The following is a 23,084-nucleotide window of genomic DNA, read 5'->3' as shown; positions in this document are numbered from 1 at the left end:
GGACTATTATGTTCTATGTTCTTCTTCTGGCCACTTTGCACAACTCGTGTAGTACCAACTAGGGGTAACTTACCTGGCCAGCTGACAATTCTCCTAGTCTAGGAAAGTTCTGAGTTGGTGTAAAGTGAGATAATCAATTTCTAAGATAATTGCTTCACTCATCCCAGCAAAAACTGATTTAAAAATCATGTTGTAGTGGGGTAGAATGGAGTGTTCCTGCATGAAGCCAGTTGTTAACAGGCACATAGTCCCATTGAAAACACTGCCAGTTGGCATCTAGTTCCTGGGGGTCCCATGCCCTACTTCCTTCACTGATTGTGTCTTAACATAATTTACAATCTAGAGTAACATTTTTGACAGACAGATCCAACCTGTAAAGCTCAAGGATGAAATCTGCACCCCAGTGACATCAGTGGAAGTTTTGCAAATTATTTAAATGGGACAAGGATTTCATCCATGATCTGCAACCTACCTCTTCCTAGAGATTACAAGTGTCAATTAGGGAAAGCAAATGAAACAGAACTTTAAATTCACCTGAGTGCTTAAGTAGTAAGTATAGGTACTTAGATACAGATTTAACTATGGGTAGTGTGGCTAAATCCTCTGATCTGCTTTGAAAATCCACATATAGCCACCTAAGTGGTCAGTTAAGTACCAAAATTCAGAATGTGGTGCCTAAGATGGGTGTGTAGCTATGTACATATCATAAAGTCATGGAATGGAAAGGAATCTCAAGAACTCATCAACTTCAGTCCCCTGCACTCACGATAGGACCAAACATCTTCTAGGCCCATGATGTCCAACATTCTAGCCACATGTGGCTATTTGGCTGGTTGAACGTGGTTAGTTGGCTTGATGTCCAACATTCCATTGGCCAGTTGAGTATGGCCGGTTTGAACTAGGGATGCAAATGTAGGCATTCAAAATAGTCAATGAAGCGGGGATTTAAATATCCTGCGCTTCATTAGCATGATCTTGCCAGCACCTTACTCCAATCAACAGCTGTTTCGAAAGTGAAAGCGCGTGCCGGGATGCGTTAGTTTGAACCAAACTGCTTGGTTCAAACTAACGTTACTCCTTTTTTTTATTTTTAGATCATTCAAGATCTCCTGATTAAGTAGGGTGGTGTCTTGCTATACTTCCTACCTTTTCTATGCAGTGAAATAGTTTGCTCTTGTGTTCTTAATAATGTCTCTTTGAAAACCTGCCAACTGTGTTCAATTTCCCCTCCCCCCTTAGATTTGCCTGTCGACTCCATTAATTTGCTAACATCTGCCTTTTTGTATTCCATTGTCTTTATTTTGCTGCTCTCCCTCCTACCATTTCTTAAATTATGAACTCTATCATTTCATTATTACTGTCACCCAAGCTGCCTTCCACTTTTTAATTTTCAACCAGTTCCTCTCTATTTGTTAATATGAATGTAGGTCAGGGATGGGCAATAAATGGCCTGTGAGTGGGATGCAGTTCACCAGGGTTAGCCTGCTGGGGAGCCCCCACACGCTTTATTTACCTGAGCATCCGCAGGTATGGCTGCTCTCAGCACCTGTTGGCCACAGTTCACCATTCCTGGCCAATCCACTGCTTCCCGCAGCTCCCATTGGTTGGGGACAGTGAACCAGGGTCAACAGGAGCTGCCAGCAGCCATACATGTGGACGCTCAGGTAAATAAAGTATCTGATGGCCCAACAGGGGCTATCTCTGAAGACCATGTCCTGCCTGTGGGCTGCTTATTCCCCCCACCCCTTGGTGTAAGTGCTTAACTTTCAAGTTATTTAAGTAATTACACTGGGGTAAATGCTGGATTTAATCAGTGGTGAATCACATTCTTATCAGAACTACAAGAGGGAGCTAATCATTGTGAACTGATAAGCTTCGGTCACATTGTGTCAAATGACTTCAAAATAATTACACTTGGTATATCTGGACCATGGTTTGCAAGCAGTAGCCTTGGCTGCACAACCATGTAGCCAAAGTAACAACTCTTTTATTTTTTTTAGTTGTGTTGGGCCAGGATATTAGAAAGAAAGACAGTTTAGGCAATGTCTTTTATTGGACCAACTTCTCTTGGTCAGAGAGACCAAATTTTCAAGCTTATGCAAAGCTCTTCTTCAGGGAATACAAATGATATTAGTGAGAGTGAAAGAATTAGTTATTTGGGCAGGAGACGTGTTAGGAAGGTGCCTCTGTAATCCATGTGCTGTCCATGCTGCAGCCTGAATCTTACAAGCTCTGCAAAATAAAATGATCCCATGCAACAAATTACAACAACAATGTGAACATCAGATAAAGCAATTGACCCAACTTTGTTACATCACTGCATATCCACATCTGTGGATTGATACGCGGAAATCTATATTTACCATATATTCTTTCTCTGTAAGCCATTGCTATTATCTTATAAATTTTGTTCTGCAAACATCACTACCAAGATGACACACTTGGCATTTGATTCATAGCTTCTTTCTGTAAACAGAACAATGAATAGGCTGTGATTCAGAGCTGCAGCTCAAATTACCAGAATAATACATGCAGGAAATAATTCTCTATCTATTGAAAGAATTACGATGTCTATTGATTAAGTATTTAATAAAGCAACTTCCTATCGACTAGAGATTCAGCTTTCATCAAACTGATTCATGGAATACTTGTTAAATAGTTTTGGAGGGAAAATGAGGAGGGAGTGACAGGAAACAAAATATACTGCAATAAATCCGCTATTGATTTAAATATACTATACTTTCAAACAGCAACTGAATAAGATAAAAAACTGATGTAACTGAACCTTTTTTTTTAAGGAGGCCACATTAATATATACTTTCTGTTCTACTTTTCATCAAACTTAATTTGACAAGTTTGAATGTGCCTGTCTTACATTGTAATTTTTTTTCTGTTTTTGGCTCATTGTGTCTGATGATGGGTGGATTACTCACAGTACCTTCTCTATTATAATTTATGTTTCTCTGAAAATAGGAACAGCAATTCTTCAGTAACAAGAAGCTGCTTTATCTAATGAGTCTCTTTTTATTTTGTTTCACTTGCCTTCATTTTCTTCCTGTCTTGTCATTTTTTTTTTTCATTTTCTACTGTTAATCCTGACATGCCTTGCTCCAAAAAAAATGTGTTTTATTTACAGGGCACAGCTTATGGAAGTGCTCCTGTACCTTCTCGCAGGCAATTATGTGAGTCTCTTAAATTCCGCTCTGTGTTGTAAAGATGAATATGTGTACATGTGCTGTAGCATGGCATGCCAATATAGACTAAACACCCTAAGGTCAATATGCAATCACTATTGTTGTATATTGCCTGTAACGTGTTTGTAGCTAATGATATCTATTGCCCCTTTTTTCCTTAATTGTTTGTCTTGTCTCCAGCACAATGCAATTAGAGCTGTACTGTTCGCTATAGAGTTACAAGAAGGGTAGAAAATCGCATAATGGCTCAAAGTCTGGAGGAGTAAGGACAGTAACCTCAGCTCAGCTCTTGAACATATCATTGAATACAAACATCAGAGGTTGTGGGTAACTGTTTCTCTACATATGTATTAATATCCGTGGCCAGTTCCCCACAAAAAAAAAACAGCCATGTATTATGAACAGACTAAGAAATACAAAGTCAAACAGCTTTGTGCCAGGTTGTTCAGAATTATTGTATATGGGCCATTGCTTTTGAACAATTTGGAGCACAAACCAGTCACCCTTGAGTTATGGAGGCGGGGTTCATTAGTGAGAACTCTGCCTCTTCAACTTGAAATTTCCCATCATGGTTGATGATATTCACCTATCTTAAAACCTTCCATCAACACCTGTGCTGGTGCATTCTATTTCAAGATGCTCTCTTACAATCTGTCTGTTTTAACATATTTTGAAATTAATATAAATGTAAATTTAACATATAAAGTCTCAAAAGAGCCATCAGACTTTGAGGTAATAACTTTTTACGTTCCCTGAGTCCATCTGTGTCTCTCTCCTACTTTTGTGTAGCTTATTTTGAGGTAATTTTGAAATAGTTTATTTCAAAATATCTTTCAAAATAACAGGCGTGTTTAATGATGCGGAATAGCTATTTCGGGATACTTCTGGTATCCCAAAATAGTATCACTGTCTAGATGTAGCCTAAGTGTCCATCTCAAAGACATCAGTTTGTTCTACATGCATAAAAACAGCATTGCATTATACCGTTATTGTGAACTGCAGCTACACTGAATGCTGAATAGATTCAACCTAATATGACATTACAGGCTTTTTCACCAAGTTCAGTCCAAGTTGAACAATGATTTCCTTCATTGTTGGCAGTATTAAATATGTTGTTTGTATAAATTCACCAGACCAAACCGTGAATCCATAGGAAACTAAACAGCATTTGTCCTTGAATGTGGGTCTCAAAAAAAATTTAAAAAAAGTAATCTGTATTTTAGTTTCCTCTTTATTATGTAAGTATCTGAAATGTTTGTATTCTTCTGGATAGGACTGCAGGAGATAAATCCCCTAATTTTGAAATGGTATTTTAATTGTGCTCATATTATGCTAATTAAAGGAACAGTGGAAGGAATTCACATTCTGGGTAAATTATTATCCGTCTCTTCACCAATGATTGTAGCTGCTTACTAAGCTATTTGAATTTCTGAGATGCCTTTATTTATGAATCTGGAGAAATGAACATTAGAACTTCTGTATGCTTTGGCTTATTTCATTTAAGTTAGTTTTTGCTTTTGGTGTATATGAGATACTTAATAAGTCAAGACTACAGAGATGTGATCACATGGCTTTTTACTGATATTTAAATTCAGTTATAGGTAATTAGCAATATGGAATGTATCATAACCTACAGCTTCCTACTTTGTAAGGAATCGGGGCTTCTTTGGAACACTTAGGTACACAGCATGTGAAAGTAAGAAACATAAAGCAGAGAATAGAAAGTGTTTCATATGGCAGAGATTTGACAAAATTTGTGGACATAAAGAAAGGCAGAGAAGAATGAAGAACAATTCAAGTAAGTGCATGAATGGATAGATAGGAAATAATAATACACTCCAAAAGATATCAGACATTGCAAGGAAAAATAAGATTCTGTGGCAAACTGGTCAGATTGGGAGTGTTTCTAAGACAGCAATGTTCTGTGCAAAAAACAAAACACACAGATTAGAGAGAGATGGAGGCCTAGAATTCTATGTACAGAGACTTGTGTTTTAACCACGACATCCTGGGATATGCATAGTATCCGTAGAATATGATATTTTCACCAGATTATTTTCTGTTGTTACGTATAGTCAGAGTTAAAGATATTTCTGGAATATAAATATTGTGGCAAACCTGAGACATTGATGCTTGACAATGTACTGTTGAAGGGCTAGAATTTGAACTTGATTTCATCCCTAAGTGAGCTTATGCATTAACCTAAGAATAGAACCTATTTACTCTCTCCCCTCCTCTCACCTTACTGCAGAGGGTAATGATTTACTACTGGTCAATATCAATGGTAAATTACTAGTAAGTGAGCAAATACTCCTTTTCATGGGCATTGATTCCAAATCAAAATTAGTAGCAGTTGTTCTAATCCTACAAGGTAATGCGTACTCTGGTCTCACTGAAGAAAATGGGAGTTGAGAACGCAGCATCTCACAGTAAGTGTTCAGCACATCAGAGACTTGAGCTTACTGGGCAAATCTCATGTCCTCCTGTGGAAAATCCTTTAGGAAAGGCTAAAGTTATCGAAAATGTATTGATCCAAACTTGCAACACGGTAAACATTACTGAGTTCAGCAGATATAGACTAAGGATTAATTTGATTCTTTGAATTTATATTTACGAGGTTGTCAACAATATTTGGTTCATGTCCCCATGGAGTTGGCAAGTGCAGGGGTATATTAGGAGTCACTGGGAAATCATATGGATTTTCAGGAGTGTGCACTGGGGAGGGGCTGACGCTGGGGAAAAGGGTCCTGTCTCCAAGAGCAAGTGTTTGACCTGCAGCATCTCTGTAGCACAGCCAGTGCCTGAGAAGGAGGCCTGGGACCTAGAAGGAACAGTCTGTGAACCGTCCTCATTGCAGAGATGCTGTGTGTGAGTCTCTGCGCCTCAGAGTGGAGTGATGCGTTTCCCGTAACTTTTTTCAGGTTTTTCCTTATCCTTTTGGATTTTTGAAATTGATTGCTGTTGAATAAATTGTATTTGCTTGAACTGCATGTAGTCATCCATGGGTCAGGGACATGTTCAGTGAGAAGAGAGCATCCTGGAGCCGGGTCATCCTGCTCCTGTCCTAGGTGACCACAAGGTTAGGGGTAGAGCCCCAGATATCCCAGGCCCAGCCTTGTAGGGGTTACAAGGATCTGCCATACAGGAATTTGGAGAGCGGTCCCTCAGGGTAGAGAAGCCTCTGGTTAAAGGATCTTTTTGCTAACCCATTTCACTGTAGGAGCAAGGAAAGTTCCCCACGATAGTGAGACTTTTCCCCCTATTTACATATCGCAATGCCTCTGTATTATAATTCAAATGGCTGAATTATTTATGCTAAATATTTCCTACATGTACTTGGTTTCATTTGCTTTATGTATTCATCACCTGAACTCAGAAGTTATTTGAAACTGATATTCTGAAAGTAGTGTCTAACAGTTGTGTGTCAGTGACACCTTCACTAAGGCTGTATAGTTGTTTTAATGTGTGGATGGGTGTGAACATGTAGTGGGAAAAAAGTAACCTCATTCTCAAATGTAATTCTGTTTAGATCCTGCAAACATTAAACTCTTGAAAAAAATAAGATGTGCCTTTTAGAAAAGATGCCACACCCCATTGCATAATTCATGATAATCAGAGAAAATGGCACAGTAGGCTTATGTTCTCTACCTTTAATGATACGTCTTTCAAGATGAAAGGGGAAATAAAAAAAGTCGTCTTTCTACCATATCAATCACTTCTTGACAGAATGGTCCTTTCTTAAAATTCTCTAGTGGCAATTTCCAAGAATAGTCTTTCTTCTCTGCTATAGTTTTTGTAGTTTGACTTACTGAAACTAATTTAAAGTTTTCAATCTGAAGCAAATTTCTTTGAACTCTTTTTTGTGCCTTACCTTAAATTATTTTCAGAGCTAAATAGCATTGGAAATCAGGACACCCAGGGTCATGTTTGTGAACTTACACAATATGACCAAAATTGGACATAAAATATTAGTTTGCAAGTTTTTTAGGGGGGTGAATTTTAAGATTATTTTAGCAAATATTTCTTAAAATCTATTGTGGTCCGGGGAAATACACATTAGAAACATCATAGTTTTATAAATACTAAGTGCAGAAAGAATACTTAACTAACTGTTCATTTAATAGCAATCCCTCAAACTGAAAGTAAATAAAAAAAAGATTGTCTATCTTATGAAAGTGATGCCTTGACTCTTACGTTGCTGGAATTAAATGGTTTGCAGCCAAAGCAAGTACAGTGTCAATGTAAGTCAAAGAGCTGGGAAAAGGAAGAAAGGGATTGAAGCACAGTTTTATGATTTCAAATCTATTCAGTGTGCCTTCATCTGTATCTGGAAGTATTGCTTTATTCTCAGTCACTGTGATTTACCTTATGCATGTGTCTATATAAGCATTTGTTTAGTATTTTCGCATTCACAAAGCCAAACCAGAAAAATTCTTAGCAGGCTAGTGCAGCTCTCGGAACCCACCACTGAATTAGGTTAATGTGCACTCCTCAACAGCACGTATCGTTTCTCACGTGCTGCAGCTACAGCATGAATTGTTGTAAGTCAATATATAAGAAATATCTTTGTAAATATGAATAAATGGTGAATTATCCCATTTAAAATATATAGATATAGTTGCTTCTTCCAGAACACAGATTTAAATAATATAAAAATGAGAACAAAAACATCATTTTTATATTTAAAAGGAAACAAGTGCTTTAAAATATGTATTATTCAAGCTTTTTTCCAGTTGGAATCTTTAGAATCAGTTGATTTACCTTTTGATTCCAAAAGTATTTTTGATCCTGTTTCTAAAAGAGATTCTCAGCTGGTAATCCTCTGCTGAAATTAAAAGTGAACTGAGAAGACTTGTTAAAAAATGGAGAAGAAAACGGCTTAAGTTAATTAACTATGCACAGATGTATATTTAAAACTCAAAAAATATGTATTTAAAAGGTGAGCTGACAGACTTTTAGCTGTTAAGGATGTAGCTTAGACTCAGGGTTCAGACATAAAGACCATGTAAGTTAGTTCTTATGCAATAATTAATGACATCATTAGCCTTGGCTGTTTATCAGTGAGGCATTCGATCTGGTGTAGTATACTCAGTGAGAGGAGTCTTGTATTTCGAATGCTCTGTCAAGTGCTTGATCCAAAAGACACGAAAGTCCCAATTCTGCAAATATATATGTGAGTAGGGATCGACATTTAACGCAACAGAATGACTTGCATTCTTAAGTATATACTATATCGGGGTCTGTGTTTCTTGACTTTTAGTGGAAACCGTACAGCCTGTTTCAGGCTTTGGAGAAAGGGTGAAAAGTGCAGGAATTTAACTCTAATTGGTGACACAGGTGTCCTTGTATGTGTTAACATTGCTATCAGATGTCATAGAGGAAACAACACTGTCATCAAATCTGTAGGAGTAACGGTAGTTCGAACTAGGAAGCCTAGTTCAAACTACCTAGTTTGTGCCCCGTGTAGCCGCGCTGCACGGGGTTCGAACCAGCGGGGTTTTAAAAATGGCGGCTCCCCGCTTATGCAAATGAAGCCCGGGAAATTCAAATCCCAGGCTTCATTTGCAAGTGCGGTATGCCTACATTACCCCGCTAGTTCGGACTAGCGGGGTAGTGTAGACATACCCCATTGACTTCAGTGGGTTTTGGATCAGACGTTAAGTAGATGATTCATTTTCAGCTACTTAGGCCCATTCCTGATCCCACCGAAATGAAAAGCTAAACTCACATAGACTTAAGTGAGAGCAGGATCATACCCATCACTTGAAATTAAATGTATATTCAGTTAAGGATTTGGGACTCTTAAACAGCCTTGTTCATTTTTGCATTACTATTTCTAACAGCTTTTCATTTCACAGAAAAAACTCTTAATTCCTCTGCTGGTGGCTCCTGTTCTCATGCCTGTTTCCATAGAAACAGGTATTAGTACAGTGAAAGTTTTAAAACAGCAATTATTGTAAAAACACTGGGGATGGGATAAGTCATTTTAGCAAATTTAGAACTTGCTCAAAAAATCACAGAGTTTAGATTTAGAAGAGACATTGAAACTTCTAAGTTTCTGAGCTGTTGTGTAGGTTTTATTTGTGTTAACTTTTAATTCCCTGATTAGCCCTATAGGCAGAACTTCATTTGCCTTCCAAGAAGATTTTTATTTTGTGTACAGTGTTATGACAGATTGTTTCCTAACAGAGAGTGTGATAGAGTGATAGTATATTTACGTATGAGGTAATGTCAAGGAACTTAGAAGTCAGCTTTCAGAAAACAGTTGATAAACAAGTTTATGTGGAGGAAGGACCAAAGCCTAAATGTTGGACTCTCTTGGCTCTCTCTTCATGTTTGAAGACTGAATACACAGCTCATACCTGAATTTATTTAAAACTCATGCTGTTTTTCTTTTTAAATAAAATTTCCTGTGGATAACACTGATTAATACTAAAGGGATAGATACTTTCTGTGACCCAGTTGTATAAAAACCCAAATGCCATCATAGTTCTAGAGCAGTGGTTCCCAAACTTTTCGTAATCATGCCCCCTTTTTGATTTTTGAGAAACCCTCACTCCTCCCCCAAAAATAGCAGCCAAAAAAAAGGGGGGGAACTGACCAGAGCCAAAAAACAAAAATAGCAGCAAAATAGCAGCAGCCCCTTTAATTCTCGGAACCAGTGTAAAAATAAGGTGCTGGTACTCCAGGGGAAAAGTTGTTGACCAAAAAAAAAAAAGTTGCCCTTTTGAGAGCAGAGCAGGTATTGCCCTTTTAAGGCAGCCATTTTGAAGTCTGCCCAGGATGCTCCATCCTTCCACCTCAGCCAGCCCAAGCTGTGTGTTTTCCGGTGGATGCCTGAGCCAGGAAAAAGAGAAAATACCGGACATTTCACATGGTATTTTCTGAATTTTTTGCATTTGCCCTTATTAAACTTCATCCTATTTAGCTCAGACCCTTTCTTTAGTTTGTCCAGGCCATTTTGAATTATGACCCTATCCTTGAAAGCACTTCCAAGCCCTTCCAGCTTGGTATCATCTGCAAACTTAATGACCGTACTCTATATGCTATCATCATTGATGAAGATATTGAATAGAACTATGAAAATAATGAATAAAATAGACCTCTGTGGAACCCCATTTTTTATGTCTTTCCAGCATGCCTGCAAACCATTAATAACTACTCTTTGCTAATAACTTGAACTGGTCATTATTTCTCACTGTATGCTATATAATGTTGTTTCTGTTCCCTAACTTTATCCACAGGGGATGTCTTTTTATTTCCTAGTGGCGGTTTATCCACAAACATACTTATTAGAATCTATTGTGCTGTGGTAATAAAACGGTATTGGCTGCAGGAGCATTTTCATAGGGAATACCCCCATGAACAGCTTTTCACTCAAGTGGAAACTTTTCCCAGTTCTTTTTATTTTAATTCACATTCTTATTCACAAATGTGAATACAGATTCACAAATGTGAATCTAAGTAAATTGATGGAGTTAATTCACTGGGATATGTGGGTACTGTTTAACTATGTTGTTTTAGTTCTAATTTGACTACATGGAGAAGGGGGGACAGCTACTGAAAACATCCTTCTTTCTCCTCTTTACCAAACTTAGCCATAGAAACTTGACAGACATATGGTCTCCACAAGTTGCAACTACTGTAATTGATTATAGGGAAAGAAGCGTGTTTTTGACAATTGTGTAGACAATTGTGTAGAATTGTGTAGTATTCAGCACCTAGTGTAGCAACCTGAAGTTAAATTGCAGTCAGCAAATAATGCAGCGCATAGATGTATTAGGTAGTGTAGACAGGTGAGAGCTTAATAAGCAGGCAAAGCAGCCACTTTCTGTACTGGCTGAAATAGCTGTCCTTTTGGGATAGCCTCACATATAGTTGTCAAAGTTGCAGGCGAGGAAGGGATGGAAAATTATAGAGAAGACAGAGTACCATCTATTTTCCAGCCAAAGGTGAAAAACAGTGTTTCTACTCTCCCCTTGGTGCTGGTAATCTAAAAGAGAAGATGAATTAAATTCAGTAAAACTGTAAGGTTTTGAATTATTTGGGCATTCAACAAGAATACATCTTCCATCAAGCATGCAGGCACAGCCCCTGCCAGTATTTCATGGTTTTCTAACAAGCATTACTTCCATCTTATTCAGACACTAGGAAAGCAGGGAACCAACAATGTCTTGGTTAGACAAAAGTGTGAAGTGGAACTAGTTTTTGTCAAGTTCCTGGTGATGTTACTCTTCCTAAAATGTTTTTCCTCATGGGTGACTTCATACACTTTTTGAATTAATACAAAGATGGAAGTCAGAGTCCTGGTGAAGGATGAGCAATTTGGTCATCCTTCTACTCTGGGTTCTCTCTGAAAGCAATGATCCATTTAAAGGGACAGTTCATCTCTTTCGGGTTCTGCAGGTGAGTCTAAAGCACCTCATGATTGATGATAGTGAAGGTGATGTAATAATGATGAAAAATCTAATAATGTCAGCATGGGGATCTGACATCTGTGTCCTATTCCAACTGAACCTTATTAATAGCAGTCCAATATATTAAGGGATATGAGATATTGCAGGAGTTAATCATCCCACGTTCTTAGTCACTTTCCCCAAAAGGAGGACCTTTGGCACTAGCCAACAATGTGTTCCTACTTGAAAGTAGGAATAAGAGATCCTCCGGAAAAGGCTTTCTTTTCCGGAGAATCACGTCTAGACTGGCGCTTTTCTCCGGCGTTTCCCCAAGCCAAAAAAAAGCAGCAGCCATGTTAATGCAAATGCCGCGGGGGATATTTAAATCACCCGCGGATTTGCCTATTCCAAAGTGCTACATTAGCATCCCTTTTCCGGAAAGGGGTGCCAGTGTAGACGTAGCCACTGTGTTTAACTAGTGTAGAGGGATAGGGATACAGGTGGTGGGCAAATTAGGATAATATCCTAGTTTAGACACAAGGATAAAATTTCAAATAGTGAAGTTGGCGTAACTCTGTCAAGGAAGATGATGAATGGGCTCCCTCCTGCTGTGACAAATCTGTAGAGCTGGAGAGACTGTCCTGAAACAGATCAATTGATTTTATCTGCACAGAGGATGGAAAACTTACAGCCAGTGATACTCACTTCTAAAGTTGATCAATGGAAACTGCCTCCGCCCCCCATGAGTATCAGAAATTTCCTATTAACTTGAGTTGTTAGTTTTCTCATGGGTACTGACATGACATTAACCAAATATGATAAACTGGAGGGCTTTAAATTTAAACTTTGATTCCTGTGATTTCTTTCTCTTTCCTCTGTGCTTTAATTCTTCTTCAGGGTTTATTTATAATAAAAAGCAGTGAACAAATATAACATTATTTTACGACACAACAAATTTGGCTTTCGGCCCCAAACTTGTGAGCTTTTATACAGATATGTAGTGTCTTTGCTTTAACAGGGCTGCTCTTATATAGCGACACATTTAAGAATCAGAGCCTTAGGATGTGTCTACACTTCATGGCTTAATTCGAAATAAGCTATGCAAATTGAGCTATATCAGTTGCGTATCTTATTTCAGAATAGCTTATTTCGAAATAGGGAGTGTCTACACAGCACTTATTTCGAAATAGAACACACTTCCTCCGACTTCCCTTATTCCTTGTTGTGACAGAGTGTATCTACCCCGCACTAAGGGGCAGGGAGTTGCCCTGGCCCAGCTGGCCGAAAAGGCCCCACCCCCACAACCCTGCTGGGCGTGCTCCCAGGGAAGTCAGAGTATAAAAGCCCAAGGAGCCACTAAGTCGGATCTGACTGCCAGAGAGGAAGGAGCTCAAGCCCGAGTTCTAGAGCAGCCCCAGCTGCAGAGGCCTCAGCCCTCGCCTCAGCCAGCTGAGTGTAGTTATTTAACTCCAGGGGCTGAACAGTTTTACTGGGAATAGTGTTAACAATTAACAAGGTAATTGTTACATTGTTATTTTAGAGAAAGCTGCTGAAGGTGCATTGCATGTTTGTATGTCTTTATATATTGTTCATTAGGACTAGAGCCCTGCAAATCTGTGAATATCTGCTTTATATCCATAAGTATCTGCATCTGGGAATGTGTATGTGGATATCCAGCACTCATTTTTGTGGATACACATACAAAATTTTGTATCTAGAACTTTTTTTGTATCTACATTCATGGCTCATTTTTGCAGATGCAAATATATATTTTGTATCTGTGCAGAACTCTAGTTATGATGAGGTTTTTTTCTGATATATATATATCAGAATGAATGTGTGTGTGTATATATATATATATATATATATATACACACACACACACACACTTATTTCTGAAAGTATGAAAAAACACTGATTTTTGAACAGTGTAACTGTTCTGTGGTTGTTAGCCTGACTTTTCTCATGAGCCAGTTAGCAGAACAAGAATATTTACTGCTTATAGCCAGTAAACCAACTGCATATTCTTGATGCTATTCGTATTAAAAAGTAGGATTTTTCCAGGTCTTACTTGTTATGTAACGCTCCCCACAATTATCTTTGTATTATGAGGGGGAGGGAGAACAAAGCACAGTTTAGTTATTTTATTTCAAAGTGTTGAGAAAAGTTAAAAACATTGAACTGTTCTTCCCTTCGGCTATGTCTACACTGGCCGCCTATTACGAAATAGGCATGCTAATGTAGAACTTTGGAAGAGGCAAATGCGCGGGGGATTTAAATATCCCCCGCGGCATTTTCATTTTCATGGCCGCCGCTTTTTTCTGGCTTGGAGATAAGCCGGAGAAAAGCGTCCAGACTGGTGCGATTCTCCGGAATAAAGCCCTATTCCGGAGGATCTCTTATTCCTACTTGCAAGTCTGGACGCTTTTCTCCGGCTTATCTCCAAGCCGGAAAAAAGCGGCGGCCATGAAAATGCAAATGCCGCGGGGGATATTTAAATCCCCCGCGCATTTGCCTCTTCCAAAGTTCTACATTAGCATGCCTATTTCGTAATAGGCGGCCAGTGTAGACACAGCCTTCATGTACCCGCACGTCTGTGTGAACGCACACACACAATACCTTATGCATTCTATACAGATGAGATAAATTAATGTATTTTCCATTGCTCCCTTTTTTCTTGCTTACATACAGATAAGTTCATAGTTTTCATAAAATAAGATGCCTGTGGCACTAATTAAGAATGTGTTTCTAATATGATATATGCAGGAAATTGAAACAACTTGAACTATTTATGGGTATTTATCATACTTACCCTTAGCAGCTAAAAACAATAGGGATAATTCATAAAAAATGAGCAATTGGTACCATACAATTTCACTAGATGAACATACGATAAATTACATTAATATAATAAGATTTTTTGTGGCTTATGCTATTTTCACATATTTTCTTTTTTTATAAACTTTTGATTGTTTTCATTCTTTCTTAATGTTCTGAGAGTGTATACTGCATTGCTTTTATGTGAAACCAATTGATTACTGTCACTTGGTAATCTTGCTGAGGTTCAACTCACTTTTATAACTAAAATGTGATTCTTTTTCCCTGTGCTTTGTCAGATTCATCTGTTGCACATAAATGTTTCCTGAAAGTTGGCTGGTAGCTTTTTTACACATTTGTTATAGGAAATTTCAGCAGGCAGTGTTCACTATAAAACCTTGTTAAACCTCTTTATCATATAATCAGGGTTTTTTTCTTTCTTTTTCCCCCCAGGAGGATGTATGTGTGTGTGTGTGTGTGTGTGTGTGTGTGTGTGTGTGTGTGTGTGTGTGTGTGTGTGTGTGTGTGTGTGTTTAAAACAGAATGTTATGTAAAAGCTTATTGCCTCTAGTAGTAAGGACATGGTTGATTTAAAACCATTTCCTTATATTGCATGTGAAATACAAACAAAGGTCAACATAGTAAACGAGAAGCATGCAAGATGTAACTAGTGGATGGATGCTTCTGTTAATCAGGATCCTACTTTGAGTTCTTCTGACACTGAGGAGTAAAAACTGTACTTCTTTGTGCCACTAGGAGAAGCTGTGTCAGAAAGTTATTTCATCCCAGTGTGCATCTACACAACAGCGTTATTTCGGAATAACAATTGTTATTCCAAAATAACAATGTGAGTGTCTACACAGCAATTCAGTTATTTCAAAATAAATTTGAAATTAACGGGTGGCTTATTCCGACTTCTGCAAACTTCATTCCACAAGGAATAATGCCTATTCCGAAATAGCTATTTCGAAATAGCTGTAGTGTGGATGCTCCACTGCTGCTATTTCGAAGTAGCTCCTCCCCAGAGCCATTCAAAGAAATTACTCCCCAGTGACTCCTGGGGCTCTAATTAGAGGTAGCGCATTCATATTAGGGAAGCCTGCCTCAGAGTATTCTGAAGCGTCTCTGTAGTGTAGACGTGCTATTTCAAAATAAGCTATTTCGGAAAAAAATTCTGAAATAGCCTATTTCGAAATAAGTGTGCTGTGTAGATGTACCCCACAGAAGAACAGTGTATCAGCCAGCTGTTTCCTAAAGGCAATCCTCCATGTGAATATTTGATATGGTGCTTTAGGTTTCAACACAATGAAAAGGGCAGAAATTATTAATACATTTTCACCATGTGGGAATTGTTGCCTTGCCCTGTTCTTGCAAGGTGGAGTTGAAGATTATAAATCAGATGTGGAAAGTTTCCCTTGGAATTTATTAGTTGCTGATTGTCCTACTATATTTTTATAGGTCAAATTAGTGCTATTACATTGAGTTACAGACTTTTCAAATGCATATATGCATACTACTGGATAAATGATGGGGTAGACTCAGATATGACTGTGCAATAAACTGTAAGATACAGTAAGATACATAACTGTTTTTGACATGATGGAACAGTGAAACTGTAATATGAGCTGCTGTCAGTGTGAGAGAGCAGAATTGCAATGCTCCTTCTGCCCTTCATGCTGCTCTGCTGTCCCTTATTGTTGAAAATCAAATCACAATAAAATAAGCAATAAATGAGCTGACTATCATTTTGACATGAGCAGCAATGATGTATAAAGTAAGCATGCTGGTAGTGTTTATATAAGAGATTCCAACTGCAAAACCATTTCGTCCTTGATGGTCCCCAATTGCTTTGTGTTGTGAGGGATATCCTTTTCTTTTAACTGTATGCATCCAGAGCTACAAGGCAGAGTGGTTATTCTCCCTCTGTGACTTTAACATAAGAGTTTAGAATTTGATTGGGAGTACTATTTTAGGAAAAAGTAAATTGCATGACCTGTAGTTAGTTGTAGTGAATATTTTATCAGCATACTAATAATGTTTCCACAGATGTTACTTATGAGATTCTGTCACCTAAGTGTAAGCATCTGTAGTTTTTCTTTCTCTGTGTATGGTACTTCAGCATAACAAGCTTTTGTAAACTGACAATTATATATAAAATACTTCTGCTTGGCATCTGGTTTTGGTCACCAGTTCTTTAATGTTGATGGATTACACTGGAAATAACATTTGTAGTTTGTTCCTTTGTCACATGAGTTGCATACTACAAAGTATTCATGAATGTACAAAACAATATACTGAGAGAAATGAATAAGTCACTTAAAGAAAGAATAGCTATCTGATGCTTACATTTGGGGACAGAATTGTTTTAATTATTAAAAAAAGAGAAAATATTAAAATGTATTTTAATTGTTTTAAATGACCTGAGCGGAGATAGAAAGAGAGTGTTGCAGCATCTCATTTTAAAATTCTAAACTTCTTTTATACAACATGGCCTAGTCTAGTATAGGGATATTAAATATCATGTATTTTAGTAAACATGTAGCTGCAACAATTTTTAGCAGTTACATGGTTACTAAAATACTTCCCATTGGGAGGGGGAACTGGCAGTCAGTACTCTCCCAGCCCCACTGCCAGGGAGCCCCCTGCTACCCCTGCACTACTGCCTGTCTACAGGCAGTCCCCGGGTTACGTACAAGATAGGGACTGTAGGTTTGTTCTTAAGTTGAATCTGTATGTAAGTCGGAACTGGTCCAGATTCAGTCGCTGCTGAAACTGATCAGTTTCAACCGTGGCTGAATCTGGATGCCAGTTCTGACTTACATACAGATGCAACTTAAAAAACCCAGGTGTCCCCAAGTCAGCTGCTGCTGAAACTGATCAGCGGCTGATTCCAGGAAGCCTGGGGCAAAGCAACTCTGCCTCGGGCTTCCTGTAGTCAGCGCTGGTCAGTTTCAGCAGTGGCTGACTTGGGGACGCCTGGGGCAGAGCAGCTGGGGTGCTGCTGGGTTGCTCCAGTAGCGCGGCTCCTCGGCGCTACTGGAGCAACCCAACAGCACCCCAGCTGCTCTGCCCCAGGGGTCCTGATTCAGCCGCTGCTGAAACTGACCAGCAGCGGCTGAATCAGGACTCCTGTGGCAGAGCAGCTGGAGTGCTGCCGGGTTGGTCCGGAGCGGCGCTGCGGGACCAACCCGGCAGCCCCCACCTGCTCTACCCCAGGGGTAGGCAAGAAAAGCCTGGTCTGATGGAGGGAGGGGGCACTAGCTGCACCCCCCCCCCCCCAGCAGACCAGGGAGACGGGGGTGGCGGGACCGCCCAAGAGCGCCCGGGCTATCCCGCTGCGGGTGTGCTCCAAGGCTTTGCTCCCCGTCTCCCTGCAGACCAGCAGCGGCTGAATCAGGACGCCTGGGGCAGAGCAGCTGCGGTGCTGCCGGGTTGGTCCGGAGCGGCGCTGCGGGACCAACCCGGCAGCCCCCAGCTGCTCTACCCCAGGGGTAGGCAAGAAAAGCCTGGTCTGCTGGGGGGGGGGCACTAGCTGCACCCCTCCCCCCCAGCAGACCAGGGAGACAGGGGTGGCGGGACCGCCCAAGTCCTCCACGGCTTTGCTCCGTCTCCCTGGTCTGCTGACTTGGGAGACGCGGAGCAAAGCTGCAGAGCACGCGGGCAGCAGGACAGTCCAGGCGCGCCGCGGCTGTCCCACTGCTGGAGTGCTCTGAGGCTTTGCTCCCCATCTCCCTGGTGTGCTGGTCAGACCAGGGAGACGGGGAGCAAAGCCTTGGAGCACGCCCGCAGCGGGACAGCCCAAGAGCGCTCGGGCTGTCCCGCTGCGGGCGTGCTCCAAGGCTTTGCTCCCCGTCTCCCTGCAGACCAGGGAGACGGGGAGCAGCTTTTCTCGCCCCGGAGGACGGGGGCGGCGGACCGCGGCGCATCTGGGCGTCCCGCCGTTCCCGTCCTCCGGGGCGAGGAAAGCCCCATAAGTCGGATCCGCGTAACTCGGGGACTGCCTGTATTAGAGGCAGCAGTGTGGAGTGACAGGTGGAGCCGGTCTGTGAGAGAAGCCGGGCTCCCCTCAGACAGAGGTTGCTCTGGAATCCCATGTGCCTCCCTTCCACACTGTTGCCTCCGGTATTACTAAAGTGACACACATATAAAGCCAGGGCATGTGAAGTGAGGTGCGTGCTGATTGCACACAACATTGACTGTGAGAACCATGTGCTCCCTCTGCATCCAATCAAAGTGCCGGCTACAGTTCAGTTAGCATACCCTGCAAATTCTAGGTATGCAAGTGCAGTTAGCAAAACTACCCTATTCTGGGAGACCATCTTAGTTACAATAAACTTGTGGCCCATTGAGACTAAGGAGGGCCACTCATGCAGCCCACATATTGGCCTAGTTAGTTTATCGCTGTTCTGGGTACTGATCACTTTTCCAAATCTGGTGACTTCATTTAGGTGCCCAAGTGAGAGTTGAGTACTTTTGAATATCTGTCCCTAAGATTGTACAATGGAAATATCTATCCATTGTAGAATACTTTGAAATTCCTTTATGCAAAGAGTTATGTAGGTGCTAACTATTTTAGTATTTAATTTGTTAGGATATTAAATAGTATGTTGTAAATAATGGGACACTCTTAAGTACTTTGAAAGAAACTCCCCCGTGCACTCACCTGCATTTCTGAACCACTATGATTTCTCTGAATTGAATGCTCTGGTACTGGAGGTTTGATGCAAGATCTTTACATAGCTTTTCTCATATAGAAATTCTGAAACCACTTCTGGTCATTTTAGAATTCACAAATGATGTGATCCCAACACATGGAGCTTGTTCTTCTGCACTAGTAGTGATGACGCAGCCAGGGACATACCATAGCAATGCCAACATTCACTGTATTTGTACTATGTAAGTCTGAAAATGAACCATTTTCAATGTGTCAGAAAGTTCTACATAAGTTCCATCCATCATTTCATCAATCACTGACTCTACTGCAAAAAAGTTTGTCCTACAATAAGGAACAAAACCAGATCAGTATCCCATTGCTTCATAGTTTCCACCTGCTTTTGCAGGGAATAACACTGAAGGGTAATATGATCAGGAACTGCCATTGGCAGATGTGTGAAGGAAGGGAATAGTACCTGCAGTGCTCAGCAAAGTAGTTCCTAGCGTGTGTCTATGACAGACAAACCCTGGGATGCCACCCCTGAAATGTTAGCACCAGTGCTATATAATGGCAATGGCAGCATGTACACAGATATACACTTATAAACAGTGTTATGCCCATGTCCAGCACAGCATAATATGGGCACTTTGCCTGGGTTATGGGAGCATGTGTGAGCATGTATATGATGCAATACTCAAATGCATGCACCAATGTAGACATAATTTTAGCACCCACATGGAGCTTTTACTGGACTTAGTTTCGCTTTTAAAAGGAAAAGATAATCTTAGGCTTTCCTCTTTTTGTACATAGGAAATACAGAAAAATGCTACAAAAACTCCAGATATAATATCAAAACAGACTAGTTAATTTATGTTACAGTTGTCCAGTTCTTACAATGGTGGCAGCCAACAAGCCCACAGGTAGGCTCGGAGAAGTTTGGGGAACTACCAAGGTAGTCTTTGCACTCACTTGTCCTGGCCTTGTTGTCAGGCTTGATCCCTACTCTAAGTTATGTAAGAACTGCATAGGACCAGAATGCCCTAATCACCACAGCCATGGCCCCATAAATGCCTGCAGTAGAAAGGACGGTGACAGAGAAACAGCTATGCCAGCTCTACATCACTGGAGGATTCCCCTGAAATGCTCTATCTAGTCTATGGCCAGATTCTGTCAATGATGTGGTGTAAAGTAGCTATACAGCTCCCGAATCTTGGCTAAGATATCAGGAGATACAAAAGAAGAGAGGGATTCCATAGCATCTCTCAGCCATGTAGCCATATGGTACATTGTATGTGTATTATAACACTTTATTAAACAACATATGGCACAATCCTGCATTGCTTGTTCACATAAAAACTCTCTCAGAAATGAAGCTGTGAAAAGAATGCAAGATGATGACCAAAGATGGTAACATAGTAAGCTACACATTTAAAAAGAAAGTTATGAATTGGAAATACAAAAACACTGCAAATTTGTCTGGCAATTTATTTAACAAATTTTAGCTTTTTTTTCAGCTAAGAGGTCCTAGTCAGTGAATTATTAGCTATCAACCTACATTTGACAAGTGTACGCATCTGACAAGATGTCTGTATGCAAAGTGCCTTCTTACAGTGTAAAGAACCTTAGGCCACCCTGAGTTTTTCTAAATAATAATAATAATAATAATAATAATTAATTAATAACCTCACAACACTGATAAAAGCTCACTTTGAATCCTCAAATAGGGTCAGAATGGATTTATCACAGTCCTGCAAAAAACTGTAATAAGGATTATTCTTTGAAGAGCCCTTTGCAATATTAGTGATAATTATTCACATTGTGCTCATATTATTTGCTTTCAGCAATGTAAATACATTATACAACAAAAATAAATTATATATCAAAGATTCAGACTCTATGCAACCAAAGTGAATTTAATCTAAAAATTATTTTCTTTTGTGTGTGTATACATTGGAAGTAAAACGTCTTCAGTCTGTAACTGTGTGTATACAAATAAATGTTGCTATATAATATTGGACCATGGATGTTGTTGGATGAGGGAAATCCAAACTATAGAGGCTCAACCTGTAGCTTAGGTGACATGAATGAAAAGTTATCATGTACAAAGTAAACATTTCTTAAAATGTGTTGGTAAAACAGCTACTGAGCACAAAACAGAGACCATTCCAGAGAGAATGGCAGCTTTCAGCAATGGCAGAATCATAGAAGATTATAGTTGGAAAAGATGTCAGGAGGTCATCTAGCTCCTCGGGTTGCCAGGTGTCTGGTTTTGAACCAAACAGTCCGGTATTTGAGCTTTCTGTTGGGGAAACAAATTGAGAAAATACTGGACATATAAGTGTCCAGTAATTTCTAATTAAGTAAGTTTTATTATTATCATGAGTAACAGTACACAGTTGCATACTTCCTGGCTGCGTACTGCATGAGCATGTCTACCAGCCTGGCAGTACGCAACTACACAGTAGAGAGGAGAGGGCAGGGCCGGGCCGGGATGGAATCCGGATTCGCCCATGCACCCCGCCGGCACCGTGCACGGGACAGGCAGCACCCCGGGATCTGTGTGCGCCTGAGCCAGCCCTGCTCCCTGGCAGCCAGTTCCCCCCTGCTTTCTCCTCCCCAGCCAGCCCCACTCTCCCCAAACTCCTCCCCACCAGCCAGCTCCCCCCGGCCAGCCCCACTCCCCGCAACCCCCTCCAGGCCAGCCCTCCTTCCCGCCAGCCAGTCCCCCCCCAATCTCTCCTGGCCAGCTCCACTCTTCCCGACCTCCTCCCGACCAGCCCCCCGATCTGAGATCAAGTATGTCTGTTTTTGTTTGAAACCATCTGGTAACCCTAGTAACCCCAGAGCCCACTCTCTCCTCCTGTACTTCAACTGCTTGCTCCAGCTTGAGCCCTCCTCCCTCACTCCAAATCCTTCATCCCCATCTCAGCCCCCTCCCACACATAGCAGCCTTCTGTTCCAGGCTAGTGAAAGTGAGTAAGGGGGATGGGGGAAAGCAAAAGACAGAGAGTGGGGGATGGAGTGAATGTGGGAGGGTAGGGGGAAGAGACAGAGCAAGGGTATTCAGTTTTTTGCCATTTGAAAGTTGGCTACCCTCCTTTAATCACAAGAAGAAAGAAAAAGTTTATTTAGCTTTGAAAAGTGACTTTTAATAAAGAATGCTGCTGGTATTACTGTTAGTAATTATATTTATTTACTTACAAAACACCATAAATGTGCATAGGGCTTTACAAATCAGATAGGAATTTCCATCAACAGAAAGGAAAGATATAAAGCTTTCTAGAAATGTACTGAACTGAGTAACTTTACTGTAATACATGTTTCTTTACATATAGAAAAACTATATACAATTTAAAATAACTTGAATTTAAAATAACTTGAAACTAGCAACTCCCTTATCTAGTATTTACAGTACTTTATGCGGGGTACTAAAATTCTTAAATCTCTGAAACTTTCTAATACTAATTTACCAAGCCCGCAAAATAGTTCCTGGCTATGGCAAAATGGCATTTTTCAATGAAAAATTGAAAAAATATAAAAATAATATATTGCCATGAAATTAAGGTTGAGAAATGTGAAGCCAAATCAGTATTAAAGTACATCCCAAACCTATTACTGAAATTCAGCCTTAGGACTATGGTTTCTTGATGTACTGCTATCATCCCATAAGTAGAAAGGGAAAGGAGAAAAAAATCAAATAAACTGACCCATGTGCTAAGTCTTCATGGTAGCCTCATCATTTACTTCCTTTCAGTTACTCTTATAGCTTCATGAATGCACATCAAAGAAGTCTAGAAAAGCAAATGAATCTAGCAAAATGATGGATAATTGTTATTTCATGCCCCCAAATCCTGTTTCAGGACTAACTTGACATTAATGAATTTCTGGATATCTCTGGTCCTCCTCTAACACTGTGTTCGGGCATCAGTGTCTAGATTAACCTCACTTTCATACTATTTGACAAAGTGGGGAAAAAACAGCTCTTAAAAGCACCATCTGATTTTAATTGTTTTTCTAATGAGC

The 23,084-nt window shown here is 40.1% G+C and overlaps 1 protein-coding gene across 3 annotated transcripts in view; it reads left to right on the top strand.

Moving 5' to 3' along the window:
* The window catches only part of CCSER1 (coiled-coil serine rich protein 1), a 1,136,372-nt gene that overhangs the window by 928,343 nt on the left and 184,945 nt on the right, over positions 1-23,084 (top strand). Inside the window, exon 10 of one of the 3 annotated variants that reach the window (XM_075929599.2) lies at positions 3,137-3,182. The exons of the other annotated variants lie outside the window; for them this stretch is intronic. Within the exon in view, the coding sequence (XP_075785714.2) occupies positions 3,137-3,182 (46 nt within the window). The remainder of the gene's footprint in view (positions 1-3,136; positions 3,183-23,084) is intronic. 3 annotated transcript variants of the gene reach the window in all.

The sequence above is a fragment of the Pelodiscus sinensis genome, chromosome 4 (genome assembly GCF_052426305.1).
Source record: "Pelodiscus sinensis isolate ZL-2025 chromosome 4, ASM5242630v1, whole genome shotgun sequence".
NCBI lineage: Eukaryota > Metazoa > Chordata > Testudines > Trionychidae > Pelodiscus > Pelodiscus sinensis.
The sequence above is the reverse complement of the archived record's forward strand: the minus strand, read 5'-3'. Positions and strand labels throughout refer to the sequence as shown.